The sequence below is a fragment of the Pogoniulus pusillus genome, chromosome 1, assembly GCF_015220805.1.
Source record: "Pogoniulus pusillus isolate bPogPus1 chromosome 1, bPogPus1.pri, whole genome shotgun sequence".
Classification (NCBI taxonomy): domain Eukaryota; kingdom Metazoa; phylum Chordata; class Aves; order Piciformes; family Lybiidae; genus Pogoniulus; species Pogoniulus pusillus.
The window spans coordinates 43097631-43120025 of NC_087264.1; the positions used below are offsets into that span (position 1 = coordinate 43097631).

The 22395-nt window shown below is 42.0% G+C and overlaps 1 protein-coding gene across 30 annotated transcripts in view; it reads left to right on the forward strand.

Annotated features, from left to right (window-relative positions):
- The window catches only part of NRXN3 (neurexin 3), a 1092565-nt gene that overhangs the window by 316350 nt on the left and 753820 nt on the right, over window positions 1-22395 (forward strand). For all 30 annotated transcript variants that reach the window (XM_064150720.1, XM_064150904.1, XM_064150893.1 and 27 more), the window contains one exon: window positions 3506-3667. In XM_064150720.1, coding sequence (XP_064006790.1) covers window positions 3506-3667 — 162 coding nt within the window. The remainder of the gene's footprint in view (window positions 1-3505; window positions 3668-22395) is intronic.

Below are 22395 nucleotides of genomic sequence, written 5' to 3' on the forward strand. Positions count from 1 at the left end.
AACTGAGTGAAGCCACAGATTCCCCTGAGTAATGATTGTTAATGTCAAAGCAAATCTCCTTGTTTATCTTATTATTACAATTAAAACAAAGCCCTTTCTGCCTCGTGAGGAACCTTTACTAGAAATAGGATCATGGCTGTGTCTTACCAAGGCTGTCGGAATGTTTGGGGCAGTGTGGTCTGATGGGAGGAGAAGAGGAGACTGAAGTTCAGACTTCCTATGTCTGCCTTCAGATCTGCTGCTCTGTCTCATTTTTAGCATGCTCTGCCTTTCAGTTCCATACTCCTATTCCCTAGTGTATAAAAATGGATTTACTAACACAACACATCACTGTGAGAGAGACTTCCTTGATGAAGTCTGGATTTTTTGATCTTATACCGAAGTACAGAATATTATTTCATCCCCACAGAAAAATAAAGTAGACTTTGGACTTTATGTTCAATGCCACAAAGATTTCACAAACTCATTTGTTTAGTCAATATACAATTCACTGAAGAAATTTGCTAGAAGACCATTTTTACATGAGTCAGTGTAGATCTTGCTTATGTAATTGAGGATAGTTCTTGCCAACTTCAGTCACACTGGAATGAGAGCTTGGAGCCTCCATGGGCTCCAATATGCTATTAATACTGAAGCTAGTCTCCATGCAAAACCTGCTATAAAGATCTTGAGTTCTCCAGCTTCTAAAAAGTAAACAAGAAACAATCTGTAGATTCAAACAATCTGTAGATTCAAACATCTGCGTTCCTTGGGAGGAATTAACAAAGCACCTGCAAAGTTTTGCTAAACCCCTCTAAGTGAACTGACTGGTGAATTCTCCTAGCTCCTTCGTAACATAGATACAGTATGACAGGAAAGACACAAATCTTGTCCATCTTCTCTCTTCAGCCTTGACACGATTCTGCTTATGCAACTACTCAACATGTTTCTTCCTACCGTAGGAGAAATTCAGTTCTGATAGTCGCAGATGACCCAAGTGGGATACAGCAAATAGCCAAGGACAAGCATTTTTTGTGTGCTTCTCCTGAAAGTCACAGACTCACCTGCTTTTAAACAAACCTGCAGATTGGGAAACTTGGAAGGGACACTCAAAGTCTTGAATTTATCTTTATCTGTATCCCTGAGCCAAGGGAAATACTGGCCTGCTTGTGATACTGTGCAACAATGAGGGTAGTGAGGCCTCCAAGAGGAGCAGGAATGTAGGTGGGTGGTAGTGTATGGAAGAAGAGAGTCAAGATTGGGGTGAACTGTGTACTGTGTGTGTATGTCTCCAAGGATAAGGTTCTTGTTTGAGGGGAACACTTTGATGGGCATTTGAAGAGTAAGTATTGCATTATTTTAACTTTGTTTCAGTCCTGGATAATGTATATGAGGGTTGAAGTTAATGACTAATACCAGGGTGGGAAGAGTAGGTGGCACCCTTCTTCTTTACAGTCTAGATGGCATGGTTCCCCATAGAGTCCTGGTCATATTGTCCTCTTTCTCACTTCGTGTGTCTCAGGTGCCCCACGCCTTTTTTTGAAAGACTAACACTAGACCATTCATGCAATGTGTCATTTTTACTAACCAACTAATGTACTAACACCCTAACGACTCATCTTTGCTTTTAGTTATTTTAATTAACAATCGTTCTGTTCACGAGTTTTTAATTTCCTTTCTTCCCCCTTTTCCGCAAAGCACTCAGGCATTGGACACGCTATGGTAAACAAACTACATTGTCTGGTAGATATCATTCTTATTGTCTCTTTTTTTGGGTTTGCCGTGTGTTACCTGCCTTCTCCTCCCCCAACCCCCTCTTTTTCCTCCCCCCTCCTTTATACTTACTTCTTCTTTTAATTTTGTTTTCATTTCACTGAAAACACTTTCTTTTTCCCACTCCTTTTCTTCTTTTTTTTTTCTTTTCCCAATTTCCTCTGTTTTTGATGGAAAAATGACAACAAAACCAACTAACAGAACTCTTCTGGAAATGGGGTTTGACATTTCTTTCACTATTTTTCTCACCTCCATCTTTAGTTTCTCTTTTCCATTCTAGTGATAAATTACTGAGGGTTTTGTCCCTTGCTTTTAAGCTTAGCTTTCTCTCGGTTTGGTTTGGATTTTGCTTTTTCCTCTTTTTTTTTTTTTCTCTTTTTTTTTCTCTGAAGGTTTCTAGATCAGAACCATTGCAGGGCCTCTAGTCCGTGGTGGTGAAGGCTCTCTTTTTCTCTCATCCTTTTGTTGTGGCAACGGCTATTAGAGGCAAACTGGCCGGAGTTGTCCTCTTTCTCCTATTTTTCCCTCACTGCCCTCCCTCCTCTTTCTCTCCTTCTTCTCCTCCCTCTTGCTCTCTCACTTTCTCTCTCTCTGACCTCTACTTGCTGTGGCCGACAGGAGCTCAGCCAGTTGTTTGTTTCAGTACACACTCTCTGCATGGCATGTCCACGTCTGGTGACTCGCCCGTCTCCTCCTGGCCTCGATCTATTTTCCTCCATCTTCACCTTTAACTACTAACGATACCTAAGCAAAACACCTAAGATTCACTTGCTCCTCTCCCCTAACCCTGCCCTTCCATCCCCCTTCATCCTCCATGTGTTTGGGGTTAGAGGTCTTGGGGACATTTCTGTTTGTTTTTTGGTTTTGTTTTAGTTATTATTATTTTGAGGTTTGTTTGGTATTTTTATTTTTGATTGCATGCAAATGTAAAATAGTTTTCTCTCTCCTTCTCCCTCTGTCTTTCTCTTTCTTCCTGTCATCTTTTTGACATGATATATTGGCATGAGAAGTGCAGTGTGTGCACGCTTTGTGTTTTCTTTCTTTCTCACCTCTGCTTCCTTCACACTTGTTGGTGTGTGGTCGATTTATTTTGATTGTATTTTAATTTCTTTCTTTCTTTTGTATTTTGATTGAGTTAGTTTGTACTATATAATTATTTTAATTTTTAGTTTGATTTGGTTTTTTTTTTTTTTGGAGGTGGGTGTGAATGTCTCTCTAGGCACATGGCATGCACATCCATAATGTGTGGAAAGTGAGATCCCTCCCACCCCCTCCCTGAATGCATGATTGTCAGTGTGCTGTGAGCAAAAGAAACATAAAAAATACAAAATACCAACCTCGCCTTCATTAGTGTTTTGGTTTGGTTCTTTTTTTTTTTCTTTACTAACAACCATAACTAACTGTAATCATTAAAAGAAATACTAATTAATCATAAAATCAGCTAACATGAGAAATCTCTTTTGAGGGCAGTTCCATTTTCTGGCCTGGATAGATGGAAAGCATCTCGATGGGTAGACTGCTGGGTCAGGCTGACAGTGGTGATACACCGGAAAGGGGAGAAGGAGATGTGGAGCATTTCCATTGTGGGTAAAGCAGACCAGAAAATGGAGCTTAGCTGAACTAAAAAAAATGCATACCAAATCTCCACAAAATCCTTAATAAAACTGACATAAAAATGTAGGAGAGGTAATTCATTCTGTTCAGGGTTGTAAGGTCATTGCCTGGGATTTTCTTTGTTGTGTCCTTTGAACAGGTGACAATCTCTGTGGATGGCATCCTTACCACCACGGGTTACACACAGGAAGACTACACCATGCTGGGCTCGGATGACTTCTTTTATGTGGGAGGGAGCCCCAGTACTGCTGATTTACCTGGCTCTCCAGTAAGCAACAATTTCATGGGCTGCCTCAAAGAGGTAACTGTTTCAATTTATTTATTTTTCTTCCATGCTTTGGGTTTTCAAAGTCATTGTTCTTTCCTGCCTTTCATTATGCACTCCATTTCTATCTCTGATGCTAAATGTTATGCTGATATTGCGTAGTCTCTAAGGCTAAATGTGTCATTCTGCTGGACAAGATACGTCAGCTGTAAAACGCATGAGTTTATGGTTGCATTCAGACTTCTAGTGCTCAGATTACAGACAAAATACCCATGGTAGTAGCAGATGTCTTCTGTAAGCAATTCATCTGAGCACTGAGGCAGTAGTGATTAAAAAATAGATAAATGGCCTTTGACTATTAAGCAGCATTTTTTGGGTGACAAAATCATGATCAGAAGCTTATTTAAGGTATTTTTTGTAAGTCTTGTGAATATGCTCATTTTTCAGTTTTCTGAAAAGATACAGTTAGAATAAAATAGAAATATGAAAGTTGAAGGTAGCATAAAATACGTGTGTAAATTATGTGAGGAGACTGCAGCATGAAGACACAGTGGAGATGTGGCAGTAGTGTGGCATATCACAAAATCACAGAATGGTAGGTGCTGGATGACACCTTCAGAGATCATCAAGTCCAACCCTGCTGCCAAAGCAGGAGCACCTAGGGCAGGCTGTGCAGGAATGCATGCAGGCTTTCTTTCCAAATCTCCAGAGGAGACTCCACAACCTCTCTGGGCAGCCTGTGCCAGTGTAAGGTTGCCCTTACCATAAAGAGTGGGTCCTCGTGTTTGGACGGAACCTCCTGTGTTCTAGCTTGTACCCACTGTTCCTTGTCCTGTTAGTGGGCACCACTGAAAATAGATTGGCACCTTCATCTTGACACTCACCCCTCAGATACATATAGATGTTGAAGTTTTATCTCAGCCTTCTCTTCTATAGACTGAACAGCCTCAGTTCTTTCAATCTTTATGGACTGAAGAGCACTGTGTTGATAAGTCCATGCAGCAGAGTTGCTGTGTTTGTCAGGAGCAGCTAGCTGACTTTCAAAATCGTGCTGCTTTGTACTGTTGGCTGCCTTTGCCACATAATATACAACTCTGAGAAAATCCACACGTGGGTTATAGAGATTGAAGTGCCTGCCTAGCAGCAGGAACAGTGTTCCTTGGGAAAAAACAAACCCAAACAATGACAAACCAAAACCAACACAAACCAACCAACCAACCAAAAAAAGATGGAGCCTCAGACCCATATCTGAAACTCGATGCAGTTGCTGTTCAGGTGTTACGCCCAGCAGTCAGCTTTTTCTTCCTTCTTATCTCTTCATAGAGAATTTGTGGTTATCCTTCTAATAAATGGTGATACAGATACTGACATGTCCAAAATGTCTTATAGAGAGCTTACTGAAAAAATAAGTCTTTTGTCAGTCAGCACCCTAGTTAGCCTGGAATAAGTGTTTTATGTAAGAGTTTTCTCCCTAGTACTGTGATTCTGTAGTAATACTGTCTTTCACATAGTGTGGCTGGGTGGGTCTAGTTTTATTTGCAGCCTAGAGGGTTGACATAATGTCCTATTTGTATGATCATTTAATATCAGAGGGAAGATGGAGTGAGTTTGCATATAGGAGTCATGGAAACAGCAGTGCTGAGCTAGATACTCTGTGGCTGCAGCTGCCTGACAAGCTGCCATCCTACTGATGCTCAATCTGTGGTGTCAGAGGTTGTGTGTTATGTGCCAGTCCTTTGATGGAAGCAATGGCTGTCAGAGTCTGTAGTTGCTCTCCTGTCTGACCTCTGGATTAATTAGGAGGATGCACATATGCTGGAAAACATCATATGTGCATCTTACAGGGGAAATTAAACTGCCCTGCTGAATACAAACTGTTATACAGGAATCAGATCCTTCTGTTTTCATCTATAGAGCCTTGGGCCTGATTTTCATAGGCATTGAGCATCCCAGTTTGATTGAAATCAAGAGGATATACAGTTTCTTAGTGTCCCTTTAAATCAGGATCTTAATTTTATTTATAGATGCTATGAACATAACACTTAGCAGAGGCCATTTTTATGTGTGTTTTAAGTCAAGCCAATGGAGCAGAAAAAGCAGGGACAAGAAAATCTTCAGCAGCTTTATTATTTATATAATCATTTGTGTTCTGTTAGCTTGCACTTACATAGCTGTCCCAGGCTCATAATGCTCTATGAGAAGAAAAACCCAAAGAACCACTTAAGAATAAGAGGAAAAGGAAGGAAAACAGATAATCAAAATGTGCTTTGTAATCTTCACTTGGCTAGGCCATGAGAGGAGATGTATATGAGCAGCTATCTTGACTTAAAGACAGGCTGGGGCTGGATGGGTTTGAGCTTCATAGCAGCCTGCTCTTACTAGAGGTCCAGTAGTGCTTTCAGCTGCTGTGTAAACATGCCCAAAATTTACCCAGCCTGGCCTTTTAGGACAAATCCAGTGCAATCTATTCACTGAACCTAAGTGTAGTGCAGGGCTGTCGGGGGAGGCATCCGGAGGTAGGATGAAAGGAGAAATGTAATATTTCAAAAGGACAGCCACACTACTGATTAGCACTTTGCATTTCCATCCTGCCATTCCTCCAGGCCTTCTAGGCCACAGGCTGGGTTACTGCAGCTATTGCTAGCCAGTGTGAGGAAGCTGACTTGTGCTTTCACTCAGAGTGGGGTTTGCCAAGTAGAGATGAGAGTGACCTGCAACTAATGGAGAAAGAACAGCCCTAGGCATCTTGCAGAATACTGACAGAATCCTCTAGTGCTGCCACAATGCCAGTTCCTGTGCAGAGCAGGCCTTGACCAGCATCAGTACCAGTTCTCACTGCATGTGTAGTGAGTTATTCTCAGACATCAAAGCAGATGAATAAGTTGAGCAGAAAAGTTTGCCTCATGCAATTCCTCCTGGGATCAGTTTCCTCTTTGTTCCTTTGCTGGGGATGAAAGTACTGATCACACAGGTAGCAGGATCAACCTGAAATCCACGTGAAATTCACCTGGAATTAGGGGACAGTTCTTTGGAGCATTTTCTTTGTTTATTTCTGAAATGCCAGGGTATACCTGTGCAATGCAATGCAGTACAGTATGAAAGAAGCCTGAACTGGTTCTGGAGAGATACCTATGGAGATCAGACTGACCTCCTATGATAGCCAGCTTTGATCCTTGAAGAGACAGAGCCATAATAGTGCTGTGTTTGTGTGCCTGTAATGTTTTTGGTTTCAAACTTGGCTACAGGGAACCTTTCCTGGCTCACTGTGTAGCGTGGCAGTATATTCAATAAATCAATGCCTGTAGGTTTGTGGTTTTTCTTTGCTCTGTGGTCAGGAAAGACGCTTAGTCTCTCATTGGCAAGTACTGGAGGAGCTTGAGCTTTTAAGAAAAAGGCTGTAGGCTAAGAAAGGTAGACAAAGAGGTAGCAGAATAGACCATAAGAGCAAACATTGTTTCTTTGAGTTTACATTTTCTGGTAGAATAATGCTGCTTTTTTTCCTGCCAGACTCCTGGCTGTGTAATCACCTTTTTCGAGAGTCTTAGCAGACCCCTAGTGATTTCACTGCTCCTGGGAATGCTAAGCCCCCTGTACTGACCTCTTGAAAAGTGTTAAAGCAGAATGGTCTGTTCCTACTTCTCTGCCTTTGTTAAAGACTTAGCCTAGTGCTGTCTCACTTTCCTAGGAAGTCAAAGAGATTGATGCAGGCTTTGGGATGAAACTTTCTGCTTTCCTCATGCAGTTTCTCTTATTTCATCTGGACTGTGTCAGCCTCACAGTAAAACAACCAAAATGCTCACATGAGAGCTAAGAGGGCTCTTTAAGTGGAGCACTGCCTTCCCTTTTCCTCGGAGATTACATGCAGGTGCTGGAGTGCAACAGGGCAGAGTGCCTAATGACCCTCTCTGCCCCTTTGCAGCTGGGAAGGCCTTCTCCACTCAGCTGGCATTGCTGATAGGAAGGGCAGTTCTGGCAGTTTAAGCATTTCATGTGGTCAAAGTCTAAGCCTGGACTAGGAGGAATTAGAGTACACAAGAGTGTGTTCCTGGCAAAGAAGTAAGGGTCTTCTGCCTCTCTCAGAGCTCATCTGCTGCAGTATTTAAGTAAGCCACATTTTCTTCAAATTCTCTGAGCTAATGTTTCCTCTTTTTGCCACAGAAAGATTCTCCTGCCTCTTCTTTTTCTTGTGGCGGCAGGTTCTGACCGAAGAGATACCACTAAGTTACTAGCAGTAGTATATCTAAATCGTAAACTCAAGTGCTGAATGTGTAGTTCCTTTGCATCAGAATTGAAGATGTTGCCAATGTCTGGTAGCACAGTTTGTTTGGCATTTCTGCATAGACATTAGAGCAGTGCTGCAGTGTACATGACACTGGAATGAGGGAGGCAAGATTGGAAAATAGAAATAACCTTTCCCATGAAATTTGTTAAAGGCAAGGTGTGCAAACGGGGCAGTATACAGACATCAAACACGGGCATTGCCTTGTAGTTGTGGAGTGTATGAGGCTTTCTGGACCATCAGTCTTAAGATAAATTGCTCTAAAAGAACTCAGGAGCTAAGCCTAGGGTATTTTCAGTTGTGGAGGAAAGCAGTTATAGGGGTAGGATATGTGGAGATACAGAAGTGTCTGCGTCAGGGAGGGAGTGATAGTGCTTTGAGATTCAGTGAATGGATAAGTAGGGAGAAGCATTGCCTGAGGGTGGAAAGGGAAAACAATACTGTAATAGTTTTTAGACACCTCCATATGGCCTGAAGGAGGAAGGACGAGATGACAAACAGCTGTGTTCTGCATGTACTGGAGAGTCCCAGGGAGAAGGTTTGAATAGTCAGGGTTGGAGAATGGCTGGGTGGGAAGTTTTGCTGTGTAGGAAAAGAGAGAAAGCTGGATTTCAAGCTCCAGTCACTAGAGAAGGGAGAGAATTAAAATATGTTTCAGACTCTCTCAGGGAGTCACCCATTCAGTTTTACTACTCTATTTAGTATTCTGTTTACTTGGAGCAATAGTTAGATGGTGCAGATAGAGGTGTTTTAGAATAGCCTAGGGTGGTCCCTTGAGAATGGATGTGCATCAGAGAATTTATAAAATCATTAAAGTTTTTCTGTCAGTGCTTTATTAAAATCTCAGTTCTGAAAAAATGTTGATTGATACTCACAGCTTGATGGAGGCAGTGAGGTTTGCATATGGGCAGAATATGGCAGAAATTATTGCAGAGGTCAGGCACCATCTGGCCATGACAGGAGAAAGCTGTGAAAGATTAGATCATTTCTGTCCACAATTTAACTGCTAGGAGCCAGATTTCCAAATAGTTCACGAATGTTCCCAGTTGCTGTATGTACATAGAATCATAGAATCATAGAATCATAGAATCAACCAGGTTGGAAGAGACCTCCAAGATCATCCAGTCCAACCTATCACCCAGCCCTAACCAATCAACTAGACCATGGCACCAAGTGCCTCATCCAGTCTTCTCTTCCACCACCTCCCTGGGCAGCCCATTCCAATGGGAAATCACTCTCTCTGTGAAGAACTTCTTCCTAATATCCAGCCTACATCTCAGATGCTATCCACACCTATTTGTATGTAAAATGATGCTGTGGTTTCTGTTTGGGGATGAGCTTTTCTGGTTGGAATGTCATACTGAGAAGGAGGCTGAAGGTGCAATTGGAAGGCGACCTATAAACATGGAGACAAACAGCCAGCATGTGAAAAGAGTGGACAGGAAGTTGCAGTCTAAGATACCATCCCTAACAAGGAGACTACATAGCCTGAAAGCTTTTGAGTGCCCAAGATCCTCTTCCACGACAGTGATTTAAGGCCCCAGGAGTGCATTAAGAGGAGAGTTCAGGAACCATCAGTGTGGGGAATTTCACCGATCTGCTGTGGTGAAAGTTAGCACAGGAATGTCACTAATTGCTCACAGGATCTTGATCTGACACTGCTGCTCCAGCTGTTTTATTGTGTTCCTATTTGTGTTGCTTGGTGAATTTAATATGTGAAAAAGAAAGGGAGGGGCTACAGGTACTACATCAAAGCAGACAGAGCATGGCAAAGACTAAATACGATTCTTCTTCTCAAAATACATCCTGGTCTTAATTTTGGTCTTCCATTCCTAATCTCTGCCAGAACATTTCCAATAACCCTGATAATACTGACCCTAATTACTAAATTTCCAGACCTAGAGACCTATAGATTTTTTTTTGTTTGGCTCTCACTCTTAAATTTCCAATTGCATTACTGCTGCAGTGGTGGATCAACCTCCTGCCACAGCTCTAGGCTGTGTGTATTTGGAGTCAAGAATGTCTGCTTTTTATCTGTGCCTCTGCACAAGATCTGCAACGTGTTTTTCAGTCCCCTTGTTGCAGAAACATAACACCACAGCTCTAGAGACACATCAGGGGAGACATCAGCTAATATTTTGAGCAGGATGAAGATTGAATTTAGAGGTTGGAACTGTGTCACTTGGATGCAGAATAATGAGACAAGGCCAAGATGCTCAGAGAATCCCACATAGACCCATACATGATGATGAGAAGATGACAGTGTTTTCTCATCACGTAATGCTTATAAGCTTAGTTCCTGAGATAGTTTGCATGTCTGGAGGGATATATAATTGGGTGGTAGAATATTTCCAAAGCTGCATGCTGGCTTGCAACATGTCAGCATGAATCCTGGAGGATTTTGTGGTACCAGATAAGAATATCTTGTGCTTTCTAGCATGAGTATGGGACATGGCATGGAGCAAAGGTGACCAAGAGGCTCTCTGAGCATCTGGAAGGTGAAACAACTCCTCTGTCCACTTCTGGGCTTTTTGACAGCACAGCACTAAAATTAATCAGTGTTGGTCTGCCAGACTTTTGCTGTGCTGCCAGAAGGGGTGGCAGTATGTCTCCCCTGATCTGTTTATATGCATACACCATCCTGTAACTATACAAGACTGGGTCCTGTTAACTTCTTTTCTCAGTGTGATGGTTTGGGGGTTACCCCGCCCCTCCCACACTTTGTATTTGCCCCAGCTAACTCAGACGGACCCTGGGAATATAGATGAAGCAATTTATTTACAGCTAGCAGAATTTACAAGCAGCTATTTACAATATATACAGTTATATACAATTATATACAGAAATATACAAAGGATAAACAATACAAAAGCACAACTCCCCTCCCAGAAACCTGAGTCCCCAGGAGGGGCTTTCAAACCACCCCAACACCTCCCCCCGGCCCTCTCAACCTTACCCCAGTTCTCAGGAAGAAGAGAGGTGCAGCCAAGAGGTTAGGGAGCAAGGTTAGTAGGAGCAGGGTTAATGAGATGTGACCAGGTCTAAGGCAAAAGCAAGAGTGAGAAACAAAATGGAGAAAAAGTCTTTCTTCTTCCCAGAGCTCTCAGCGAGACTGTGAGAGAAGTTGACATCAATTGTTTTCATTTCATTGCCCGTTATCTAGTTCAGTTACCAAAACATTCTAGCTTGCTTCAAACTAGCACACTCAGGAATAGCTAATGGAGTGAAATCTACCCTATACACAGAGGTAGGAGAAAACCTGTGTTATCACTTACGTCATAACAGGTGTATATAAAGTCAGTCTTCTGTGATTCCTGGTTCTAGTACTAATATTATATGAGTGATGAATGTCAGCCTCTCTGGAGAAGGCACTTGATTCAGTTAATTTTCCTAGTGTTTTTTAAAGGAATCATTTAGCAAGGATGGGAAGAAGAGGGATGATTGTACTGTGAACCAAAGACAAGGCCATTCTTCCAACACACAAAATCTACACCCATACTGTGAGTCAGGGAGAAATGAGAGAAGGTGCAGATTTCTGTGCAGTGTGGATGAGTTCATGAGAGATGAAAGGTCAGAGCTGAGCTTTTATCACACTGATGGAGCATTTAGAGAGGAAGGCATCCTGTGGTACAGTAATGAAATGTCAACATTTTATATTTAATTCATCTGAAGGAGTATAGGTGTAGAGGAATGACACTACCTATTGGTCCCTGTAGCCTCTGAGCTTGTTTCTGTTTAGCACTCTTTTGATTGAATTCTCTTAACTTTCCCCGTTGAGAGTCATAGAATCATAGAATGTTAGGGGTTGGAAGAGACCTCCAGAGATCCTGGGGTCCAACTCCCGTGCCAAAGCAGGATCACCTAGGGTAGTCTGCACAGGAATGCATCCAAGTGGGTTTTGAAGGTCTCCAGAGGAGACTCCACAACCTCCCTGGACAGCCTGTTCCATGCTCCCATCACCCTCACAGTAGAGAAGTTTCTCTCACGCTGAGGTGGAACTTGCTGTGTTCTTGTGTTGTATCTATAATTCCTTGTCCTGTTACTGGGTGCCACTGCAAAGAGACATAGAATCACAGAATTATAGAATCACTTGGGTTGGAAGGGACTTCCAAAGGTCATCTAGTTCAGTCTCCTCTGCAGTAAGCAGGGACATTCTCAACTAGATCTGGTTGCCCAGAGCCGAAGAGCCTGTCCCCTTCCTCTTGACACCCACCCCTCAGATATTAATAAGTTTCCCTCTCAATCTTCTCTTCTCCAGACTAAAGAGTCTCAGTTCTCTCAGTCTTTTTTCATAGCAAGAAGCACCAAGAAAGTAGAATACCCCAGAGCAAATCAACCCAGGAGAAACTTGGGTCACAGTGTCCCAATCTGTTTAACATGACAATTAAATATTTTTGGGTGGGAGTATATTTGTGTAGTGTCTAATGTGTTATGGTTTTGTTTTTTCCTAAGATGTGATTCCTGTGAGTGACAATGATCTCACACAGGAAAGTACAGAATTTGCTGCACTGTGGCCCAATAGTTGGGAAATGCATGTACTAATAAAAGTAACTCACCATGGATGGAGAATATTAACTTCCAGGATCTCTCATCTCAAGAGTTCACTAGGTATCTTTTTAAAAGCATCCTCAGAGATTTTGACTTCTTTCCAACCATCAGCTGAAATACAGTGCTAAAGGGAGTAAATGTCATTATCCTCTTTCCTTGAAAGCTGTAACTGAGGCACAGATGTTATTTGACCTGGCCAAAGTCATACAACATCAACATGTCCCTGCCGTTAATAGATAAAAGAAGGACATAAATAGCAATAGATAAAAGAAGGACATTCTGCCTATTTCTCTATCTCTTACTCCTCTTCCTCTTGGCAGGGAGAGCCTATGTCTGCATTATAGCCTAAGAGTCCTGACTGACTGACGTTTTCACTAGAGAATATTAGATGTTCTCAGAATCACCACAACTTTGTTTCTGGGGAATTTTCTTTACCAGTAATATTTGCCAATCTTTTCTTGTTTTATCTTTGATTTCTTTATACATTCTTGTCAAGCTGATGAGGGCAATGAGTGTGAAAAGCAGATTTCAAAAGTTTGCACTGGGCATGTGTAGGTTATGTCAAAAGTGTGTCTTAAATTGCCATCTGAACTGTTGCTTATGGGTTTGAAATATCCGCTGCTTTGTCTTAAAAATCAGCTCTCACCTCTCAGGTGAGGAAATTAAAGAAGAATTCAGAACTGACTCTACTCCTCACCAACCAAAGTAGCTGAGGTTGAGACACAGAACAGTTCAAATGAAGATAGACTGTGAGAGTTGCAGCTCATTTGTGAAAGTGAGCAAAGTCTGATGGGTATTTCTCTACTTTGTTCTGTTTCTGTTTGAAAATACTAGGAACTGCATTGTGATGGTTTGCCTGTTACCTGGTTCTTCTCACCAAAACATTCTAGCTAGCTTCACACTAGCACATGCATCATAAGTATAATGTGTCCTAGGAGGTACCTTCCATGTCTGACCAAAATGGGAAATGATCTTCCAGTTATGGATCCAGTTAAAACTTACACTTCTACTGGACTTAGGGAGACTCTTCAATGAAGTACAATGTTGCTCTGCACATTCTGGGGTTTAACATTTCACTTTTAGTAAGGATTTATGGCCTGGCCCACAGGAACTAAAATCAGCAGTCAGCTGTATTAGTGTGCTGCCAGTGCTGCAGCTTTGGAGTTATTCAAAGCCTCTTTTCCTTACATAGCTTAGCCCTTGCCTACCCTACAGAAGGAAGGTTTTTGCTAGCATTATTGCCTTGCCTCAGGCATGCCGCAGAAAAGACCTTTGTCAGATGTGCTCATTTGTATCCGTAGCAAGTTTTACTGTCATAATGATATTGGATAAGAATTTGTTGCTAAATAACAAAAGCTAACATCAGTTATTGATCAGTCTCTTTCTTAAATATTTCTGACTGCAAAGAAAACTGGAAGACTAATACACTTGTGACCCACCCATATATATCCATGGAAATTATTCCTGTTGAGCAGGAAAACCATTTGAAATTTCCTTATTAAATTAGTCTTTAGTGAAGGAATTTGAGTATGAAAACTCAGTGCTAGGATTACTTTTCAAATAGTAGAATATGGGAGATCCAAAGACAAGAGTTGAGGTTTCAGCTGACTTCAGTGCAGAAGATGAAAGGGCTATTATTTTATCATCTATGAATGAAATTCAAGTAGCAAGGGCTCTAGAATCCTGCAGTCACAGTGAACCTAGAAGTATGAACTGTTTGGTATTTGTTGGTTTAGTTTTTTTTCATAACTTCCCACAAATGGAATGAATACAGGTTCTACTTGACACATAGATTTAGTTAACAAATACAGGTTCTGGTTATTATGATAGAGTATCTTGTTAGCTGGAATTCTCATCAGTAGGCATATGGCATCCCTCAGGTGTTCCAAGTCAGCCCCAGTGCACACATTTTCTTGACGGATTAGTTTAAAGAAAAAATCATATATCAGTAGTTCAGTAGCATTGAACATTGAACATTTCTGCACTCTTAGAAAGTTTACAAAAGTAATCAATGGCCAAAGTCTGATTAATTAAGTATGTGTGTAGATTGAGCATACATTTTAAAGCAAGCACTGATGAGCAGACGTAGAAACTGAAACTTTCTAGGGTCTAAGAGGCATCTTTTTGCAGGGCTAATTGGACTATGTGCTGCTGCCATGCTCAGAAGCATGAACAAAGTGTGATCTAACCGAGCCTAACTCACTCCAGCTGCCACTGGACCAGGTACCTAGGGAGGAAATCAGCAGCAGAGGTTGGTGTCACCACTTGGCAGTGTAGGCAGCAGGCTGATGCATCACACCAGTAATGAGGCACTCTGGTGAATCCTGACTGAGCCGTCTGCACGTGACCCTCAGTCCTGGCTCTGCTGCCATCTGTGCTTGCTTTGCAACAGGATCATCAGGAATGGGCTTTGTTTCCTGTATAATGAGCCTGACTCCTGCTGAGCTTCTCCAACCTGCAAGGGATGTGCCATGTCATGTCGTTCAGAAAATGAGAGTGTTTACAGGTGTAGAACTATATTTATATAAGCAAATTCAGAAGATGTGGTGGGAGTTGGAGCAATATAGCCTCTGCTTTGGGCATATAATAAAGTTAATTGGTAACTCATACCCAAAAGAATGGAACCACTAAAACAACAATCCTTGCACACATACGTGATCTAATCCATCTCAATTCAAGAGCAAGCAAATACAGGATGTAGAATGTTGATGTGCAGATGTAGCTCAGTCTAAGGTCATCAGCAAAGCAGTGGTAATATTCACAGATGTTACTGTGGCAAAGATTTCTGTCTGTCTTCCTTATTCTGTTAGCCAAATGTTAGCACCTATGGCTGCCCAAAGCCTGATGTTCTTGTCTTAAAATGAAAGTGAGTTTCTTTTTCTCTGCTTGGCTTTGTAGTTCACTCTGCTTGGGAGGCTCTTGGTTTGGATGAATGCTCAGAACAAATAGGAGTAACAGTTTAATGCAACACGAGTAGCCACAATAAAAGGCATTGCTAAGGACTGGTCTTATACTGCCAGATAGAAATACAGTTGAGTAGGTTTTGAGACTTAGGATATGTCATATGCTAATATTAATAAAATTACAGGAGAAATAGAAGTCACAAAACTATGTTGTTTATGGATGTGTAACACAGGCACTTTCAGTCTAGGAGTGAGTGGATTGCTCATCACTGAGAAGATGGAAGAAAAAATGTACTTACTTTTTTGGCCGGCAGGGTTTGATAGGCAAAGAGTCATTAACATGGAGCATGAAGAGCCTAATATATTCTCTAGTGCTATGATAAGTCCTTTCACTCCTGACACAGCTGTAATAGTGATGAAAAATGCACTTTTCCTTCTGTATTTGAGTACCTGCTCCAAGCACAGGAATTAAATGGGTTCTGCTCCCTGTGTAACTGTGTCCCTCAATACATTTTCTTCTAATGAAACCAGTTAAGCTTTTGAAAATACCCGCTAATTTTGCAGGTTTGTGCCTACCTTGGGTTGAAGACTTGAAATTCTTCTAACTTAACCCCATTTCAGTCTGACTTTGGGGCTGTTAAACTGGTCTTATGCCTTCTTGCTAATCATTTTTCTTCTATTAGTGTTTTATTTCAACTTTCAAACATAGCAGCAATTATTATATTCTAGCTGTGCTTTCAGGTATGTTGTGATCATTCAGACATGGTGTGCAAGGGCTGGATCTAGGGTTTTAGAGCTTTAATTAGATGAGGGTTTTTTGGCAGAAGTAGTTTATTTCCCACTTGTCAAGAGTCCTCTTTTTGGTAGCAGCAGTCACTATATAAATCTTGCCCAACCCTGAAGACTAGACTATGGCTAATGTGTGTGTGTATTGTGAGTTCTAGGGAAAGACTGAGCTACTGCTATGCACCACAAAAAGTCAGACTGCTGCAGCTGCAAAAAAAATCCCAGAGAGTCATGTAAGGATGATGGAGTTTGAATCTTGAGTGGGTAGGCTGGATGAATCCTTCCAGGTTCACGACTCCTCTGTAGCAGTAAGCCAACTAGCTGTCAAGTGTGAGTAGGACAGGAGGAGGGAGGCAACTAATGGGCAGCATTTGTGACTTGAACTACGTGGAAAAGGCAGTGTGCTCAATATACAACCAGATTTTATATTGTCTCTGATTTTCTTTCTGTTCTAATTGTTTATAGTTGCTGCTTTCTAGCTGTGGTCTGTTCCTGTTGCACTGAGTATCTGTGCTTCAGGATTGTTTTCTCTCCCTCCTTCAAACTGCACAAACAGAATCAATATAGGTCAAAATTAACAGTGGATAGATCTGTAGTCTTAAGTAGTTCAATGGGAGTAACACAGGTACATAGAAAGATGCAATTTAAGCTCTGAATTGCTTATCACACCATTTCATACTCTTTAAGCTACAGTTCTGTATATGGAGATGTTAGAAATGGTAATATTAAAGCTCAAAGATGGGTTAGGGGCCTTCTCCTCTTGCCCCTACTTCTTGTAGCTATCTAACCAGATGCAGTAGCACAATGGGATGAGTGGGTTTATTTTATCAGGTCTTATGGAAACATTAGGATGATTGCTGTAGTGCCTAGTGTGACTTCACATCACCAGGACAGAGAGGATTCAAATGCTGCTACTTCCTAAGTACAAATCTTGGCATTTGAGCACTTAACATTTCAGGGAGTACATCATTTATCTGTGAGCTGCATGTGGCTGAACAACACACAACTGTACAAAAACAACTGCACCCAAGAAAGCAGTGATGTGTGCTGTGTGAATCACCAAGCTCCTTTGGGCAGAGTGGAAGTGACTGAAAGGTGATGTCTCAGTTCTAGCACCCCAAGACGTAAGTTTGAGTCATGTTAGCAAAGGTTTGTACACTGTTAGCAAGCAGAAGAGACATAGGTTTCAGAATGATAGCAGAAATGAAAAATGGTATCTAGAAATGGGGCTTTAGAATGGCATAATTCCTGTTAAATCTGTGCCTTTCTGATTATTAGCCATTTTAAGCAGAATGGGGTTTGCATCTAGAACAAGTCTGTGAACAGATGATGAATGGTTCTATCTGTAATAACTTTACGTTTTATAGACCCCTGCTGGGAGTCCACATCTGGTAAGCCAAGCTATTTAAAGCTGTGTTAATTCTGTTAATTGCTCCACGTTTATTTGCATTGCTGGCACCTGCAAGCTTTAGCATAATATAGCGGGGGGGAGGAGTATATTCTCTCCCTCTTTCTAGCTGTGGAAATTGAAGAGGACTGTTTCCTCAGCTAGGAACAGCAGCTTTGGCAGAACATCCTGGCTGGATTGGTTGTCCTTGAGATTCCCCTCTTTTACTGCAGCTGAATGATGTGAGATGCCAGCCAGAAGCAAGATGTTCCCTTGATTGGGGCAGGAGGTAGGCGGAAAATATGCTTTTGCATGCTCTTGCCATCATCAGGCAGTAGCAGCAAGAGGGAATGAAGCCAATGATTTTTAGAAGGCTGATCAGGTCCATCCCCTTCTGATGCTGCTTCTCAGCTGCCTTCCAGTGTTTGTTTTCCAGTATTTGGTTTTGACTGTGAAATGCTCCTGTAGATTTCAAGCTCTGAACAAACGTGAAGATAAGTATGCTGATACTTTCTGAACTTCTGTTAGAGGAAAGCTCTGTCAGAGTGTTACTGAATACAGCAAGAAAGCTCCCTAAGGCCAGTGAAGTGTTCAAAAGCATCATTTCTTTATTTTGGTGTCAGACACATAGGGATCACTCCACCTAAGTGTACCAAAGCCAGTAAAATTCTGAGACTCATCTCATACATAAGCATATCTTTTCTAAGAAGTTATTAGTGTATTCATATCCATGGAATTTGTTGCATATGTAAAGTCTCCTGCACATATGCACATTATATTCTATGGGGGTGCCCTGGTGTTGTTTGGGGGGGCCATCCTCTTCCTTTCTCTGGCCTTTAGGTGAACTACTTTGTGCATGCTCTTTAGGCTGTCTTGATATAGCTGATGGGACAGACTGACATCAGAGTCAGTCTAAATCAGTTTGGTCTTCTTAACTTCTTCTTCTCCAACCCCACAGTTACATTTTCTTATTGTTTAGACAGTTGACAATTCTTAGTTTACACAATAGACACATTCTGTGAGGATTACATATTCCTAAATGTTTATAAGTTAGCATGGTATCAAGTGGAATTCACAAGGTTTGAGGTGGCTAAAACATTGCTGTGAAATACTAGAACAGCAGCACAACTTTTTCATGTTTGCTGCTGGGTTGGACCCAGGACTGGTCTAGCCTTGAGCTCTGTGGTAACAGGGTGGACTGGATGATCTATGAGGTCTCTTCCAACCTTGGTGATACTGTGATACTGTAATTTGGATGAAGCTCTGATGACAAATGTTTTCCCAGTCTTGTAACTCTGGGAAGATTCTTGCATAGGCAACAAAATGGGAAAGCAAAGAGTGTCACTTGCATTGTTAACTGCTGACTTAAACTGTGGCAGATCCTGAAATACTTGGTACTTGGAGGCTTTCAGCCCAATGTGGCTGTTATCTGAGGGAGGGGGAGAAAAAGTGTCTATTCTGGTTTAGGTGCCAGCTGTTTCTCAGACCTCTAACATGCGTTTCTGTCTCACTTTGACTTTGCTGATGCTAGCACATCTTTCCAACAAGTCAGACAACTGTTACTTGTTATATGTCTGTCTTCAAAACTGCAGTTTATCTTGAAAAGACCAGCGACATGCTAGGGTGAAGTCTTTCCTCCTCATGATATGACCACAGTTGGGTTTCAGCAGCTCTGTAACCCTTTAGGGCCACTGACTAAATGGAATGTTGGTTGTAGCCTCCCAAAGGAAGTTCCTACCCAAAGGAAGGCCTGACAGTCACATGGCTCATCTCAAAGATGTAAAGACCTGTAAGGAAACCACCTGTAGCACAGGGCAAAGCTTTCTCAAGAGTTTGACAAACCATGATCCCTCTGACTTGACGTGCTTAAAGGATGAGACTGTTTATGTTTGCCATCTCTCTCAAGTAGAAGATGTTACCGAGGACGTCCAGTTTACTTTTTCTACCCAGACAGTGATGAAATGACCAATTGCAATATTAAAGTTGCTTATAATGTAAAGCAAAGTATATGCTATTCTTGTATTTGAGAATGAGTTCTTCATCTGCAGCTTCAATGTTCAGATATGCAGGCAAGCTGTCAGCTGAGCATTTTCATTTTCCTCCATTTCCCTGGTTTATATTCTTAGGGCTGGCTTGGCCTGAAATTGTCTTCACCTGAGATAATGAGAACACTGAATGCCTCCTTTCTCCTTTACCCAAGCTTGGTATGCCTGCTTCTCTCTTCTTGTCTGAGCTTGCTTCCTGTTATTCATGGCTGCACACTAGGAACATCCCATAGAAATGCCTCTCTGCCTCTCTGTCACTGTCTCTCTCTTCTTTTTTTCTTAATATGTATTTCTAGCATGTTCTCTTAATTAGCATATGCTTAGCTCTTCTGGCTTCAGGCTAATTCTCCTGTTTACAGCCTCTGTTACACATTTTGTTAGGACTTCACAAGTCATGTATCACAGGAGAGATTAATTATGCATCTAACTTACTAGGTTAATAACTTTCATCTTGTGAGCTTCACATAAAGCCTGTATGTTGCATATTAATAATTCAAATGACATCTTTGGCATTGAATGTGTTTTCTAAATCACTTCTTAGGAGGTTTGGGTCTGTTTTTAAAAGCTTGATTCCAGCTTTGCTTTCCAGTTGCTCATGGAGGTTGGGTTTGCCAGTGTATCCATTGGAGGAGGACAAATAAGTATTGGTGTCCCCTCCATTTTTTTTCAGCTGGAGCTTGTGAGAAAGATTTGGGTTGTATGAGGGCACTGTTTGGTAAGAATCACAAAATAGTTTACACTGGAAGGGACCTTCATCTAATCCAAAGCCCTGCAATGAACAGGGACATCTTTAACTAGAACAGGTTGCTCAGGGCCCTGCCCAACCTGACCTTGAATGTTTCCCAGGATGTGGCATCTACCATCTCTCTGGACAACTTGTTCCACTCTTTCACTGCCCTCATTAAAAAAAGAAACGATTTTTTTATCTAGTCTGAATCTGCCCTCTTAGTTTAAAACCATTACCCCTTGTCCAGTTGCAACAGGCCCTGCTAAAAGGGCCTTCTTATAGACTTCCTCTCAGTACTGAAAGACCATCATGAGGTCTCCCCAGAGCCTTATCCAGGCCAAACACCCCCAAGTCTCTCAGCCTTTCTTCATAGGAGAGGTGTTTCATCCCTCTCATAAGTTTTGTGGCCCTCCCATGGACCCACTTCAACAGATTGAGGCCTTTCTTGTGCTGGATGCAGTACTCCATCTGAGGGCTCACCAGGGTGGAGTAGGGCAGCAGAATCACCTTCCTTGGCCTGCTGGCCATACTTCTTTTGATGCATCCCAAGACACAGTTTTCCCTGTGGGCTTTAAGCACACATTGCCAACTTAATTTCAGCTTTTCATTCACTAAGCTTTTCTCCACAGGGCTCCCTCAGTCTCTCTTGAGGGGGGATTGTCCCAGCCCAGGTGCAAGACCTTATACTTGGCCTTGTTGAACCTCATGGGGTTCCCATAGGCCCAATTCTTGAGCTTGTTCAGATTCCTCTGGTGTCAACCACACCACTCAGCTTGGTGTTGTTTTCAAACTTTCTGAGGGTGCACTTGATCCAGCTGTGTCATTGATAAAGATACTAGAGAGTACTGGTCCCAATACAGACCCTTGTGGGACACCACTTGTCACCCATCTCCAGATGGATGTTGACCACTACACTCTGAATGTGCCCATCCAGCCAATTCAGTATCCACCAAATAGTCTGCCCATCAAATCCATGTCTCCAGTTTAAAGAGAAGAATGTTGTGGTGTGAACATGTCAAAGGTATGAAAATCTCCTCTCCGGATACCTGGGCAAGCCTAACAGAGTAGCTGTGTAGCAATTCTTCTTTAAAACCATTTTGAATTTGTATGACAGTAGCTCCTAAATGTTGATTCTTGTGATGCAGCTTTCTGCTGAAACAAAGATCCTTCAGAACCCCAGTGTTTTTCCTTACTAACTATAATCAAGTCCCTTCTTTATCTGTCTTTTGGAAAGCTGAACAGATGGGAGTTCCTTGTCATGTAGTGTAAGGCATTCACGCTAGTTCTGAACTCGTGTTGAAGCTGGTTGATGTGTTCTTGGAAATGTTTTGAGGTGTTTCTTTAAGAAAATGTAAGCACTGAAGTGCCCCTAGGATGTAGGTGCACAGCATACCAGTGCTAGGTATCATAGAATCATAGAAGCAACCAGGTTGGAAGAGACCTCCAAGATCATCCAGTCCAACCTATCACCCTGCCCTATCCAATCAACTAGACCATGGCACTAAGTGCTGCTTGTTCTAGTTGTATATGCTGAGACTGAACTGGCCTCTTTGGCCAGAGTGCTTTACTGAAACCTCACATTTTCTCCTCAGTGTCTTCTGAACTGTTTTCAAAGGCTGAGCTTTGCAGAGTGCAGGTCTCCTGTAACCTTGCAGATTACGTTAGGTTGCAGGGGACCCTCAAAGGTTATTCTTGTACAGCCCTTCTGCAGTGAGCAGGGATACCTCCAAACTAGATCAGGCTGCCCAGGGCCACAGCAAGTCTGATCTTCAATGTCTCCAGGGACAGGGCCTCGACCACATCCCCTGGGCAACCTGTTGCAGTATTTTGTCGTTCTCATTATAAAGAACTTCCTCCTTATGTCCAGCCTAAACATACCCTGCTCTGGTTTAGAACCATTGCCCCTCATCCTATTGCTACAAGTCCTTCTAAACAGAATATTTCTATCTTCAATATCTTCAGATATTGAAACATAGCTATAAGGTCTTCCTGGAGCCTTCTCTTCTCCAGGCTGAACACCCCCAGTTCTTTCAGCCTGTTGTCTTAGGAGAGATGCTTCAGCTCCCTGATCATCTTTGTGGTCCTCTTC